The 15,464-nt window shown below is 40.4% G+C and overlaps 1 protein-coding gene across 1 annotated transcript; it reads left to right on the forward strand.

Moving 5' to 3' along the window:
- The first annotated feature begins 3,443 nt into the window (after nucleotides 1-3,443).
- Nucleotides 3,444-15,464, forward strand: mutyh (mutY DNA glycosylase). The gene is made up of 15 exons (XM_015971497.3): nucleotides 3,444-3,733; nucleotides 4,104-4,234; nucleotides 5,854-5,893; nucleotides 5,987-6,060; nucleotides 8,052-8,093; nucleotides 8,178-8,249; nucleotides 8,442-8,555; nucleotides 8,836-8,933; nucleotides 9,032-9,176; nucleotides 9,274-9,352; nucleotides 9,437-9,619; nucleotides 9,912-10,057; nucleotides 10,129-10,278; nucleotides 10,360-10,410; nucleotides 15,033-15,464. Exons 1-15 carry the CDS (start codon nucleotides 3,601-3,603, stop codon nucleotides 15,171-15,173), a joined length of 1,599 nt encoding a protein of 532 aa, XP_015826983.1. The 5' UTR covers nucleotides 3,444-3,600; the 3' UTR covers nucleotides 15,174-15,464.

The raw sequence follows: 15,464 nt of genomic DNA on the forward strand, positions 1-15,464 counted from the left end.
TATTTCACATAACTTTTATTTTGATTATTTAGTTTATGGGAAACGCCACAGAGACGGGGGAACAGATGGTACCAGCTGTCTTTTATTTTGTGGTAAATTATGTTCCAGTAAGTCTGTTCGGTTTTGTTCTCTTGACAAATTAAAAGACAAAGAGACAAAACCACATAAATGTGCTCCAAAACCAGCTGAAACAATTAAAACAAAGCTGAACATAATTAGTTCTGTGACTTTTTTTTTCGGTTTTCCCTCTGGCTCTCAAATACAAATCCTGAGACCCACAACAGCCGGACACCCTTTATGAACTCCTGATGTGTGCTTTGTTCTTGTGCTTGTAGCATTCTGTCAGCTCATTCCCAGGGACTGAAGAACATGTGCAGAGTCATGGGCAGCCCGATATCTGCAGCCTTTACTGTAAGTGGCTGACTTTCTGAAAGCCACAATGTCATAACGTGTGTGAGAGTTGTCACTAACGTATGAAGCAACCTTGTCTCACCAGAACAAAGATTATTGTTTCTAAATACATTTGGATTAAAGACAAGCAAGAGCTCTGAGGTCTAACCAGGTTTCTGTATCTCAAGGTGAGATTTAACCTGATTTTTAGGTTAAAAAAATCTCTGGTGTTTGCTTTGTTTGCTGCTCAGCTTCATTTGTTTCTTCTACCCTTTTCCAGTTTGGGAGAGTATCAGGTCAGACTTCTGACGAGAAGAAGAAGCTCCTCATTTTTAAGACAAACCAAACAGTGTGTTTTAGCAGTCAGTTGCGAAGACTGGACTGAAAATGAATGATAAAAGCAGAAGAACTTTTAAAGACCTTCAGAAAGTGTGAAGACCTATTGAACAAGACTGTTGTAAACTATCATAACAGGGTCTGACTGATTGGAGGAGAAATTGTTTAAATATTTGACATTTTCTCTGAAATGCAATATTTGCATTGTTCAGTTCACTGCTAAAACCACCAACTTCTGTTGGTACAATAACATGCAGCTTAGTCACAACTCTGAACAACTAAAACAATGTTTGAAGAAGTTTTAGTTTCTCACAGAAGGCAGTAAAGCAGTTGTGTTCAATCCTAGTCCTCCTCAAGGGCCACAGTCTGCCCAAACGGGTCTGATTTATATAAGCAGATGATTAACAGGCTTCTGCAGAGCTGACCTGTTGAACAGGTCATTCAACCACCGAATCAGATGTGTTAGAGCAGGGAAAGAGCTAAAACATGCTGGATAGTGGCCCTCAATGATCAGCATTAAGCCCTGTTTATAAATGGCCTGTGTCTGATATAGCGCCTTCTAGAGTTCTGGAACCCCCCAAGGCGCTTTACAACACAATCAGTCATTCACCCATTCACACACACATTCACACCCTGGTGGGGATGAGCTACAATGTAGCCACAGCTGTCCTGGGGCGCACTGACAGAGGCGAGGCTGCCGAGCACTGGCGCCACCGGTCCCTCCGACCACCACCAGCAGGCAACGTGGGTTAAGTGTCTTGCCCAAGGACACAACGACAGCGACAGACTGAGCGGGGCTCGAACCTACAACCTTCCGATTAGGTTTACTCAGAGCGAGGAACAGGCGAGGATCGGAATGGGAGCAGAATTTATACCGGCTGTGGTGCAGAGCAGATCGGGATGTGGAGCTGAAGACTCTTTCCACGTGGTTTCAATTTTTTTAACGATATTGCCTGCAGATCGTCATGAAGTTGAAGAAATGACATGAGCCAGACAGGAAGTGGGATAATCTGCAAAATTGTAAATCTTTTATAAATTCATGGCTGCAAAGGGACATCTCAATTATTAGAAGATCCTTTCTCACGAAAATGGAATCAATCTCTAGGTTTATCTATCCAGCTTACTCAATCTCCATCCCTAAAAAGGCAATTAAAGCTATCAACCAAGTTAATTTTAATTTTATCTGGAAAAACAAGGCACACTATATTAAAAAGGCTAATTTGGTTAAAGATGAGGAAGGTGGGATTAAAGCTTTATATTTCGAGTGTGTTAATGGTACAATAAAAAATAACTGGCTAAAACATTTTTGTTTAAAACAACAATTTCTGGTTTCACATACCAAACCAAATCTTTAACAAACTCAGTGGTATTAAATTTCTTTTAAGGTGTGATTATGATCTGAAGAAGCTCCCCATCAAGCTGTCTTTATTTCATCAACAGGTACTTATGTACTGGAAGATGATTTGCAAATATAATTTCAGTCTGCATGATACTCCTCTCTAGAATTGTAGATGCATCACCTCAATAAATAACTCAATATTTTATCCAAACTGATTGGAAAAGGATATCTGGTCTGTTTTACACTTGTTTGATAACTCTGGAAATCTGTTGTCTCATGAACTATTTAGCTCCAAATTCAAGTTGACTGTCAAGGAACAATATCAGAAGGTTATAAAAGCAATTCCAAGTCTTGTCTTGTCAATCTCCTCTAATTTACATCACAATAACATTAGTCCAAAGCTTCCTGAATTTATGCTTAATGAATGTTCTATTACTGAAAAAAAGTTACCCAATATTGTATTAAGACAGTTATTTATTCAAGAGCTGCATCCATTCTTAGCCAACAGATCATTAGCTTCTCATCTACAATCTTGTGAAATTGAAAAAAAAAAAGCAAGTAGGTTTTTTTTCAAGCTTCCAGTTGCTCCAAAGATGAAAGAAATGCAGTTTAAAATTATGAATTGCGTTTATCCATCTGGAGAGCTTTTGAGACACCGATTTAACTTGGAACATAATGGCTGCTCATTTTGTAATGCAGACATAGAAACCACTGAGCATCTGTTTTTTGACTGTGAATTTGTGAAGACTTTTTGGAGTGAATTAGAGAATTGGTTGGCTTAGAGGCTATGTAATCCACCAAGACTTTCTAAAGAAAACGTGTTAATCGGTTGTTTTACTGCCAAGGACAATATTTATATTGCTTTAAATGTTATAATTATCCATGGAAAATTTTACATACGCAAATCCGTTATGCAAAAACTTGCCTTAATTTCATTGGATTTCATAAATAATTAGTATATTACTTCTCTTCTTTGGAATTCATGAAAGGCTCCAAAGCCTACGCTATGAAGAAATACAAACTAAATGCTAACCCCTAGCAAATTTATTGAATGATGTTTTGCACTTTATTAGTTGTTTTACTTTCATTTAGACTATTTCACTTAATTTGCATTTTATTTATATCATGTTTGTTTATTATTTATTTTCTTTTTACTCAATTTATTTCTCTCGTCTGCTTGTATTTCCAGTTAAGAATGGAATATTGTAATGTGCCATGTTTTGTTGATTTCAATAAACCGATTTAGATCCCTTCTAACCAATCAGAGGCGAGAAAGGCGGGATCATCCTTGGACATCTACGATTCCAAATGACGCCCACAGCGCGTCTACGTCCGTGCGTTCATAGATATGTATATATATAAATATATAAAGATATGTATATATACATGTGCGTGCGTAGACCTGCCGACCGGTTATGGCGTCACACACTTCCGTGTTTACTTACAGCTGATTGGCTAAACGCTGCTTTTTTCCTTAACGTAGTGGCGGGAGGCCGGGAGCCAAAACTCCGCTCTGGTTTTGAAGAGTAACAGCGATGGCCATTACTGAGGGGAGATTGATAATGAATGGGTTACGTTCAGCGGTATCCAAGGGCAAGAGAGGCCGGATGGGGACGGTAGAAACATCAGCCTCTACTCGAAAGAGGTCCAAACAAGCAGTTAAAGAAGGTACGTTCTAATTTCCATCCTGGTAGGCCACTATCCAGCGTGTTTTAGTGGGATCCGTGCTCTAACACACCTGAATTGAGGAGTGAATGTCGTGTTCTGTTGTACACGTCTGATCATCTGCTGTGTGAAATCAGGAGTGTTGAGGCAGAGAAACCTCTAGTGTGCTACACAAACATTCACATAAAGGCTCAGTCATAAGCTCCATCCACTCAGCTGTGTTGAGGCAGAGAAACCTCTAGAGATTTGACTTATGTAATAAGTTCAGCTTGACCCATGGGTTACATCTGACCCAGAAGTTTCAGCGACACGATTCGAAAACACTTTTTAGAATTGGTAAATGTGTTTTGAATTTAAAATGCGTTTCTTCCAGAGGACACCACGCCCCCAGTGCCACAGTCTTCCTTCCACACCTTCTCTGATCCTGCTGATGTTGTGCAGCTGCGCTCCCAGCTCTTGAGCTGGTATGACAAAGAGAAGAGAGAGCTGCCGTGGAGGACTCTGGTACATCCAGGAAATCTTGATTTTTAATACGCATTTGTTTATTAGAGAGAATAGACATTTTCTTGCCATTTCAGGATATGGTAAATGTTATACTAAAGCTGTAAAGGCAAATTTGAAAAACACATTATCTTAAAATATTTTTTCATGCCTCTTGACAACATTCTAAAATAGTATAGCTAGTAATATATTGTGGAGAATAAAATAATAATAATAATAATAATAATAAAGAAAGTGGTTCTCTCCCATTTGTCTGCCAATAACACGTTTTGGACCGAAACAAATTATTTGACCATCCGATTGTCGGTCTTGCTGAACCGCTGCACTTCCCTGCGTCCTCAATCCGTTACTGGTGTGAGAAGTTCTCCGCTCAATAACACCAGAGAAGGATAAACAGCTGGCTCTACCAGTTCAACTTTAGGACAAACTACCAGAGTCCCAAAAAGAAAAACACCATTTAAAGTCACGGACAATAAAAGACGTTTGGGCCTAGAAAACAGCGACTGGTGTTTAGCGCTATCTCGTTTCCTCTGGCGACACATCTCAGGGAGATACCCGAGGGGAGTGGTGAATGTTCCGTGACTGTGTTTGCGTTGTTATTAGGGATGTGAATCTCACGATTTGATTCGATTCGGATTTTTGGGGTGCCGATTCGATTCAGAATCGATTCTCGATTCTCAATTCTCTATTTAAATCGATTCACAATCAGTATTAACGAGTGTCAGCTCCAGGACTAACTACTTTGTTGTACAAGTTAGTTAAAGCTATAGGACGTTTTTATTTGACTTTAAACTGGTCATGCTCCAAAAATGCTAATTTACAATGTAAAATAAAGTGATTCTAAAATTGTAAACAGAAGCGATCTTTTGACCAAAAGGCAACATTTATTTTTGCTTACCTTGTAAAATATAACTAATCTGTAGTTACCTAACAGTAGCATTGAAAGTAATACAGTCAAATACTTTTCAAGTATGTATAGAAACAAGTTACATGAGTAATCCTGAGTACTCATCTATCAACTTAGAAAATAAATATGAGAATATCTCAAATTTCTGAGTATGGAAAAAATAACATTCAAGTGCCCTCTTATCAGCAGATTCAAACATAAATCATCTCAATTTATGGGAGCCCAAAAGTAAACGGAGTACTGACTCCCCTAACAAAGATAAAAAAGTGCATCTCAAACCTGTAACATGCCAAATATTTCAGTTCTTGGAATCGATTCTGAACCTTTGTGAATCGATTCTGAATCTTTATAAATAAGAATCCCGATTCAGACTCGAATGGATTTTTTTCAGCACCTCTACTTGTTATGTAGATTCGCAATAACAGCTTTAAGTGAGTTTTAAAGAGATGGATTCATTTCAGGGTTCTTGTTTCACAGCAACATTTCAACACGAAGTCACAGTAAAAGCTGCTCGCTAGTCAAAATATTCATCCTGTTATAGACACTTACTTTAGAGCATCTATAGGATTATAATCAAATCCATCTGCATCATCCAGTATTCAAAATAAGCTTACAGTGTTCCTTTTGCATATTAGACCATCTCCTGGTTATTTATAGAAGTGACTGTACAGTATAGTTTCATCTGAAAGTAAAACCCAGCCTCTGTTTTTGGCAGGCTTTGGCAGAGTCGGACATAAACATCAGAACATATGCAGGTAAAAACACAGTCTACAAAAAAGAAATGAATGCCTGAAATGCTCTACGTTTCCCTAATTCTTCACACAGTGAAATTTTTATGTTTGTTTTAGTTTGGGTTTCAGAAATAATGCTGCAACAGACTCAAGTTGCCACAGTAAAAGAGTACTACAAAAGATGGCTGAAGGTAAATATTTGCCATGTTTTCAGTACTTGATCTATGTGGTGGGTTATGAGATGTTTTCTGGAGTAAGTTTTTGCCACATTGCTTGAAATACTCTTCACATACTGGTGCTAACTGATAAATTCAATGTTTTGTCAACAAAAGGAACCTCATACAATTGTTGTGCACGTCCCATTACTAATGACTGGATCATGATCTGTCCATCAAACTGTCCTTTCACAGTCCCTCCCCCTGCTGCACAAACCCCTCTATGTGCACAAAAGTCGTGTTTGCAGCTTGGAGCAACTGAACAGGAAGTGAATCCAGTCCTGTGCTGCCTCGGACCAGAATGTTCTGTTTGCGATTGCAAATTTCATTTAAAGAGCAAGTCACCCCTTACCAGAGTCTAACTCCATTCTCTCTTCATGTTTAAAAAATGCAACAAATGCAGACCGAGAGGGCGGAGCCGCTAACAAATACACACACACACAGGCTCACCACAGCATTGTGACATCATAATGTACCAGTTTACATCATAGTATATCTCTTAGCCAATAGCGGTGGCAGATTTAAATTCAAATACAGTGCAGAGTTTTTACCTGACAACGGCACAACACTGACAGTTATAGGCAGAAAATTAAAATTTTAACTAAAATGCACTAAAGTGCAAAACTATGGACTACACGTGTCTGCAGCATGATTAGACACTCGTTTATTTAGTTTATCAGGGGAAAAAAGTTGATTTGGGGGTGACTTGCTCTTTAAGTTGTTTTACGTCTCATTGTTATGTTCTTCCTGTGTTTCTTTCTGCGGCTCTGAAGATGGCGACTGTGGTTTAAGCAAGAAAAAAAACAATTGAGGTTATTTTACATGTTCTGTTTAGAGTCTGGTTCTGCTCTAGTTGGAAAATGTTTAGGTGACGGAGGCCCTGTCCACACGTAGCTGGGGATCTGCTAAAACATAGATATTTTTCTACGTTTTGGCCTGTCATTCACACGAAAACGGAGTATTTTCACACGAAAACGGATCTTTTTAAAAACTCCGGCCAAAGTGAAGATTTGCGTTTTCTCCGTTTTGGGTGTCTGCGTGTGGACAGACAAAACCGGAGTTTTAAGGTCCGCAACGTCACTTTCCGCGACAAAAAAATGCTGACATCACGTGTGCGACCTGTGTTTACACTAGCCGACAGCATGGATGCCCTCAGAGCTGCGCTCGCTTTATCAATTGTCCAAACGCTTTTTGCTTGTTTGTTTTTGCAAGCGGAATTACTGCTCCTTGCGGAAGACCACAGACGAAGGACGAGGGTAAGAACGGGGGAAGTACTGCCGTACGTGCCGGGTACGTGTGGACATTTTTTTTTTAAACGAGGTGGTGTGGATGCAAGTTTTTGGAGGGGCGGATATTTGTTTTAAAAAAAACCCGGCTACGTGTGGACTAGGCCGGGGTTATTGTCTGGAAACGCAGTCTGTTCTCTGTTGGGTGGCAGAGCCGTCTGTCTAGCGCGTGCGTGCCACTACTCGTGCTGGCCGAGAGGAGGTAGTTGAGTCTGAGGAGGTTCAAGTCGGCTTCTGGAAGTTTTGACCTGGTTTTCCAGATTATTGGTGGCACTGAGCTGCAGTGATTTAGAAGTTAAGAATAAATCAACAAAGCTAAAACTGCCTTGCCAAGAGAACTCCACACTATATTAGCTAGCATACATACTGAACTGTTATACAGTTACATAGATGCCTTACTTTGGGAATTATGGCAGAAAATGCCAACAACTGCTCAAAAACATAAGCTAACATAAAGTTTTATGGCATGCGTTGTGTCTGGTCATACCATTTTCTGAGACCATCAGGTTCTGTGGCACTTAGGGAGGAACCTGAGGAAAGGGGGTTGGATCTTTCAATTATTATTTATTTTTTCAACATTTAGCTTTTTTTGTACAGCTTTTTCCAAGAACTTCTACTCCACCTTTAATCAAGGAAGTATTCAACACTAGGTTTACAGAAATGTGTTTATTTTTGCTTTAGAAGTGGCCCACAGTTCAGGATCTTGCTGCAGCAACAATTGAGGTAATATTTCATAAGTTACTACAAATGTTATTTATAGCATACGTTGTTTTTATACTTGATACATTATATGTTTCATTGATGCAGGAGGTAAACCAGATGTGGTCTGGACTTGGCTACTACTCCCGTGGAAGAAGGCTTCATGAAGGAGCTCAGAAGGTCATTGCTGTTTCCTGACCCATCAGACATTTGCCCGGCTTATAACTGGACTTCTGAAAAGTGATCACAGCAGTTATTTTAATCAGTTCACACATTTTTGTAACTCCCGAGTTTAATATTATAAGTTGAAGGGATGTTACTTGACTTGATTTGTTTCTGAGAGGGTCTTTGTGTGATTTTCCTTTTTTTCAGGTGGTGTTGGAGTTAAAGGGAAGGATGCCTCGAACGGTCGATGACCTGCTGAAACAGTTGCCTGGTGTCGGACGGTACACCGCTGCAGCTGTTGGCTCTATCGCACTGGGACAGGTGAGCTAAGAGAAGCAAATATCAGTAAAAGCTGCTTCATGTGTTCACGACCAGCGTAAACTCCAAAAGTCTTATACTCTGGTTCAGAAATATTTAGATATTTTAGCTTATTTTCCACAGAATGTTGCAGTTTCATGATGAATATTAGCTTAATTAGCTTTTAAATTGTTGGAGGCAGCTACAAGCTTTAAGTCATCACTAGGAGCGTTGTTTAATCTTTACTAAAAACCCCTTTTTAAAATAAAATGTTCTCACAACTGATATAATCTCTGTTGCCAAGGTTACTGGAGCTGTAGATGGAAACGTGATCCGGGTGCTGTGTCGCGTGAGGGCCATTGGAGCAGACAGTACACGTCCCACAGTAACAGAAGCTCTTTGGTCAGCTAAAGCTCTCCGTTAACATACTGTAAACAAAACAGCTTTAATGTCCATGAGGGCGTCATGATTCCAGCTTGGCTTTGTCCCGATTTCTTCAGGAATCTTTCCAATTTGCTTGTGGACCCAGAGAGACCTGGAGACTTCAACCAGGCCTTGATGGAGCTAGGAGCACAGGTCTGCACGCCCAAAGGACCACTGTGCATCAAGTGTCCTGTCCAATCACACTGCCGCTCTTATCACAAGGTAGGCGGGTAGACTGAGGCTAGAAGAAGCCATTACTTTAGAAAGATTAAAATGTCTATGTTTGGGTTGATGCTTCTACATTTTTTTGTTTGAGCAGGTTCACGTCAAACAGGAACAGAACACTGCGAAGCTTTTGGACCGGAAGGGTTCAAACCTGCCCGATATAGAAGACTGTAGTATGCTTCATCATCTTGATTTTCTCATAAAACAAGTAAACCTATATTATTAAGTACATATTGCTAATTTCTCCTCTTCTTCAGTAAACAGCGGAGCTTGTCCGTTGTGTCCCTCTGAGCCCTGGAACAATGACCTTGGTGTCCAAAATTTCCCTAGAAAGCCAGCGAAGAAGGCTCCTCGAGTGGAGCGAACTCTGACCTGTGTGGTGACCAGGACTAGGGAGGAGGCGAACGAGGAGTTTCTGCTCCTACAGAGACCGAACAAAGGTCAGTGATCGGGTCTTTGCGGCTACAGCTTCATCTGTTTGTAAGAACAGCTGGCCTAATTTAGGTTTAGCCAGAAACTCGATTTAAACTTTCTAATAAGTGGTAGGATGCTTCCTGAATGAGTCTTATTTGCTAAACATCTTTTTTAAAACACCACATTTGTATCCTTATATTTTACTCTGCTCAAATTTAGATAGAAAGGTGATTTTTAAAAAAAAATAATAACAATTTAAAATAAGTTGTACATCTACAGCTTTGTTTCCCCTCGATGTTCAATCTCATGTGCTTTCAGGTTTGCTGGCAGGCTTATGGGAGTTCCCGAGTCTTCTGCTGCAGGAGGAAAACTCTGTGGAGGAACAGAAGAAGCTTCTGTGCAACGAAATCAGCACAACACTGAGAACCTGTTTGAGTGAAACGCTCATTCGTTATGTGGGAGAAGTAAGCTCACTGATCTGTTTGATTCACTTAAACTTGCCGTTTGTGTAGCTGTAGCGATCGTCTGTTTGCAGGTCGTGCACATCTTCTCCCACATTCACCAGACCTATGTGGTGTACAGCTTGTGTCTGAAAGAGCAGGACACACAAACACACACAGGAAAAACACAGTGGCTCGACAGATCTGCCCTACAGGAAGCTGCTGTGTCCACAGGGCTGAAAAAGGTTTGTTTTATTCGCTGTTTGAATGTTTGTGAGTTTTTGATTATGTTTTCAAGACCAAGTTTTATGTTTACTATCCTGCAGATTTTGAAACTTTTTGATTCTGCGGATGGTTTAGAGGACAAGAACTCAAAGGTAAGTTTCTATTTAGTATTCCAGTTAGACTAGGTCAGTGGTTCCTAACCTGGGGGTCCTGACCCCCACAAGGGGGAGCCAAAACCTCTCAGTGGGTCGCCAGGACCTCTCCACTTTAAGGGGTTAAAACTTCATGTATTACTTGTTTATAGCCTACATTTTGCTCACTTTTTTTTAATGAGTGAAAAGTTTACTGATATTAAGACAGGAAATAATTAGTACAGAAAGAGTAACACACTTTTAAGAACGTTTTGCTCATCTCGCTTTTATTTTCAAGTGTCAAAAGTTCATTAAAGATAGGACTGGTTGATTAATCACAGCCTTTACAGTAAATAATCTAGTATAAACAGTAATATACACGTTTAAGTACATTTTGCTCAGTGTATTTTTTATGTGTCAAACGTTTATTGAAAGGATTGATTGATTTATCAGTGTTTACAAGAAACAATGTGTTCAGAGAAGTAATACAAACTGTCAAGCACATTATGCTCTGTTTGGTTTTGTTAATGACTTTGTTCTGTACTGGAGCCTACTATTACTGTTATCTATTAAATCAAAGCATATTAAAATGTGCTTGAACAATTTTATCATTTCTTAATACTGTTTGTACTGGAAGAGAGAATGGGAGGGGGTCGTCAAAAATTTTACTGGTAAAAAACGGGGTCCCTTGGGAAAAAGGTTGGGAACCACTGGCCTAGGCGATATGAACCAAAACTTGTCATCCAACAGGGGTCGGCAACCGGCGGCTCCGGAGCCGCGTGCAGCTCTTTCATCCGTCTGATGCGGCTCTCTTCTTGTAAAATAATGAATGAATATTTAATTAAAATATATTTTATTTTACTGCATTCATTTTTTATCTGTATGCCAATTCTAAATTTAAAGATTGTCTGCGTTAACCTGAACAGGTCCAACGGCTGACATGTCACCTGCAGATGTCTCTATAGGGGCTTTTCTGAGTTGAAAAGGATATAAGATTCTGGACTTTTGCCTCAGACAGGCTCATAAATGCATCGCTGTGTTGCCACATTGGAGACGGGAACAAGCGCTATTCAGCCAAAGTTTCATAATTAGGGAACATTTTCTAAGTGACAAGTCTCTCTGAGAGACAGGGTTTGGGAAACACTCGCTTCAGTGAGAGGAATCTTCCTGCATGCGCTCTGGTTCTGCGACGTGCTCCAAGCCCTCGATCTACACATCAGCTGAATCAATCTTCAGCTCGCTGTCCACCTTACGTGTGAGCTGCGCTGAGCTCAGTGTCCAGCTCAGATGTTCTGATGGGAATCTTTTCTTGATTGATGTGCCTCTGATGTGCGTGATGACAAAAATGCCAGCGGATTTGCAGGCTTGAGCTTTCTCTGTCAAAATAAACGATCAAATACGGGAAACGTCCGGTCAGTGTGAACCCTTTCATTTAACTGTTTTGCCTTCTTGTGAAGATTGTTGCAAACAGGAACATTAAACTTGTTTAACACCAGAGCCATGTGCACTGCACCCTTATGTCCATCACTATATCCGTCACTATAAATGAGGGAAAAAAACGAATAGATCGGATCCTTTTCTTACCTTTTCAACATTGTTTCATGTAAAGTTTTGTTTAGTACAAAGTTTAATTACAACAATCCAACGAGACAGAGCCTGGATATGTATTCTGAACATTTTAATCATGTTTTAAAAGGAGACATGTGTGACACGGTAAAAAGCGGCACCTGCTCAACTAACGGTGAAAAATATCGAAGTATTGTAGCACAGACGGGCTCCAAATTCTGGATCAATTTTATTAAACTTGTTTTAATTATCTTCAGTTGAAAGATAACTCTGAGGTACATGAGCGAACGGTATTGGTTGCTGTTACCTGTTGTGATCAGTTAAAGCAGCTCTTGGCTGTCTTAGGGTGGGTTCCACCCACAACGTCGCGGCTGCTGTGGCTCCCAGTGTTTTCTTTAATGTGGGAAACGGGTAATAATGGCTCTTTGATGGGAAAAGGTTGCCGACCCCTGCCCTACACCAATGCAATAAGAACAATATGATTAACAAGAAAAAGCTGCAACAAGTCAGTGATATACAACACAATGGTGTGAAAAACTATTTGCCCCTTCCTGATTTCTTATTCTTTTGCATGGTTGTCACACAAAATGTTTCTGATCATCAAACACATTTAACCGTTAGTCAAAGATAACACAAGTAAACACAAAATGCAGTTTTTAAATGATGGATTTTATTATTTAGGAAGAGAACAAAATCCAAACCTACATTGCCCTGTGTGAAAAAGTAATTGCCCCCTGAACCTAATAAATGATAAATGACCTGCACTTGTATAGCGCCTCTCAGAGTAAGGACTCCAAAGCGCTTTACACTACAGTGTATCATTCATCCATTCACACCAGATTCACACACACATTCATACACTGGTGGAGATGAGAGGTGAGGCTGCCGAGCACAGGTGCCACCGAACCCTCCGACCACCACCAGCAGGCAAGGTGGGTTAAGTGTCTTGCCCAAGGACACAACATCAGAATTCTCTGTCCGGAGCCGGGATCGAACCCCTTCCGATCACTGGACAACCCGCTCAACCTGTTGAGCTACTGCTGCCCAATAATAACTGGTTGGGCCTCTCTTAGCAGCAATAACTGCAATCAAGCGTTTGCGATAACTTGCTACGAGTCTTTTACAGCGCTCTGAAGGAATTTTGGCCCACTCATCTTTGCAGAATTGTTGTAATTCAGCTTTATTTGAGGGTTTTCTAGCATGAACCGCCTTTTAAGGTCATGTCATAGCATCTCAATAGGATTCAGGTCAGGACATTGACTAGGCCACTCCAAAGTCTTCATTTTGTTGTTCTTCAGCCATTCAGAGGTGGATTTGCTGGTGCGTTTTGGGCCATTGTCCTGCTGCAGCACCCAAGATCGCTTCAGCTTTAGTTGACGAACAGATGGCCGGACATTCTCCTTCAGGATGTTTTGGTAGACAGTAGAATTCAGCAAGCCTTCCAGTTCCTGAAGCAGCAAAACAACCCCAGACCATCACACTACCACCACCATATTTTACTGCTGGTATGATGTTCTTTGTCTGAAATGCTGTGTTACTTCTACGCCAGATGTAACAGGACATTTCCAAAAAGTTCAACTTTTGTCTCATCAGTCCACAAGGTATTTTCCCAAAAGTCTTGGCAATCATTGAGATGTTTCTTAGCAAAACTGAGACGAGTCCTAATGTTCCTTTTGCTTAACAGTGGTTTGCATCTTGGAAATCTGCCATGCAGGCCGTTTTTGCCCAGTCTCTTTCTTATGGTGGAGTCGTGAACACTGACCTTAATTGAGGCAAGTGAGGCCTGCAGTTCTTTAGAAGTTGTCCTGGGGTCTTTTGTGACCTCTCGGATGAGTTGTCTCTGCGCTTTTGGGGTAATTTTGGTCGGCCGCCCACTCCTGGGAAAGTTCACCACTGTTCCATGTTGTTGCTATTTGTGGATAATGGCTCTCACTGTGGTTCGCTGGAGTCCCAAAGCTTTAGAAATGGCTTTATAACCGTTACCAGACTGATAGATCTCAATTACTTTTATTCTCATTTGTTCTTGAATTTCTTTGGATCTTGGCGTGATGTCTTAGCCTAGTGAACTAGATCAAATTCTTGCTTTGCAAAGTTTGGTCTAGGAATGCTCCACTGCTCCACTCGGCAGCCCCAACAGCATTCTGGCTGGCCAATCACAGCTCTCTAGAGGGGTTTCAAACACATAAAGAGCTGTGATTGGTCCATAATGGTGGGTCAATCATAGTGCTCTATCTGCTTAGTGAACAAATCACAGAGCTTTATCCGCTTTGTGGGCCAATCAGGGCGCTCTATGTGCCTGGTGGGTGGGATGATGCAACAGAGTGAAACAAGAGTATGTCACATTCATTGTCCAGTGGAATGCGGAGATCATTTGAAAGACAACGGTAGAACCCGCCCCACAACCGAGAGCCGTCAATGGAGCGTGGCCAGACTAAATAATCCATTTATTTAGTCTGGCTTGCCAGGCTAATGATGTCTAGCTTTTGAGGTGCTTTTGGTCTACTTCTCTGTGTCAGGCAGCTCATATTTAGGTGATTTCTTGACTGAAACAGGTGTGGCAGTAATCAGTCTTGGGGGTGGCTACAGAAATTGAACTCAGGTGTGAAACGCCACAGTTGGGTTATTTTTTAACAAGGGGGCAATTACTTTTTCACACAGGGCAATGTAGGTTTGGATTTTGTTCTCTCCCTAAATAATAAAAACCATCATTTCAAAACTGCATTTTGTGTTTACTTGTGTTATCTTTGACTAACGGTTAAATGTCTTTGATGATCAGAAACATTTTGTGTGGCAAACATGCAAAAGAATAAGAAATCAGGAAGGGGGCAAATAGTTTTTCACACCCCTGTAAGTCATTGATATACAACAAGTCTGTGTTATACAAACAAACATAAAGACCCGCACGTTCCTCTCTCTGGACTATGGATTTGATTTTATGGACTCTACAATCTGTAATAATAAAACACAACCATTGCATACTATAAAACTAGTTGCCTCAGTGAAGTTAGTTTTTAAAATAAAAGTGTGAAATATTCTCCTGTTCTCAACTACACTTTCACTTGTGTCATTTGCCTCAGAGTGGGAAAAGGCTAAGTCATACTGGAGGCCGAAAGACTGACAAACCACGAAGGGCAAAAAAACCCATAGGGGCGGCAGCTAATGGAGGAGGCAAACAGCTCTCGCTCAGCTCCTTCTTCAACACTGTAAAAGCAGAATGAAGTTAGCGTTTGTAAATCCTGCATAGTGCCTTTTTAGGGCTATGTCGCGTAATATTAAAATGATACTTTTGTTCTTTTAACTGTGTGGCATGTTAAAGTACCATAATCTAAAGCTTTAACTTGTATTACCTCAGATATTGGTATTTTTTAAATGATCTAATGAAGCAGAATTTTTAAGTAAACTTGCATTATGGACTTTTGTTACGATCTCATACTGCTAGGGAAAGTTGTTTTATGTCCCTTGAGCTTTCTATATTTGTTTATGGAAATAATAAAATAGGAAAGAAAATG

Source organism: Nothobranchius furzeri, chromosome 8 (genome assembly GCF_043380555.1).
Source record: "Nothobranchius furzeri strain GRZ-AD chromosome 8, NfurGRZ-RIMD1, whole genome shotgun sequence".
NCBI lineage: Eukaryota > Metazoa > Chordata > Actinopteri > Cyprinodontiformes > Nothobranchiidae > Nothobranchius > Nothobranchius furzeri.

What these genes read in the sequence shown, in the direction of transcription:
- mutyh (XM_015971497.3), top strand. Translation starts at nt 3,601, where the DNA reads ATGGCCATTACTGAGGGGAGATTGATAATGAATGGGTTACGTTCAGCG. An exon ending in AAACATCAGAACATATGCAG is followed by an intron (nt 5,894 to 5,986) that starts GTAAAAACACAG and finishes TGTTTGTTTTAG; the next exon opens with TTTGGGTTTCAGAAATAATG. An exon ending in TAGAGGACAAGAACTCAAAG is followed by an intron (nt 10,411 to 15,032) that starts GTAAGTTTCTAT and finishes CATTTGCCTCAG; the next exon opens with AGTGGGAAAAGGCTAAGTCA.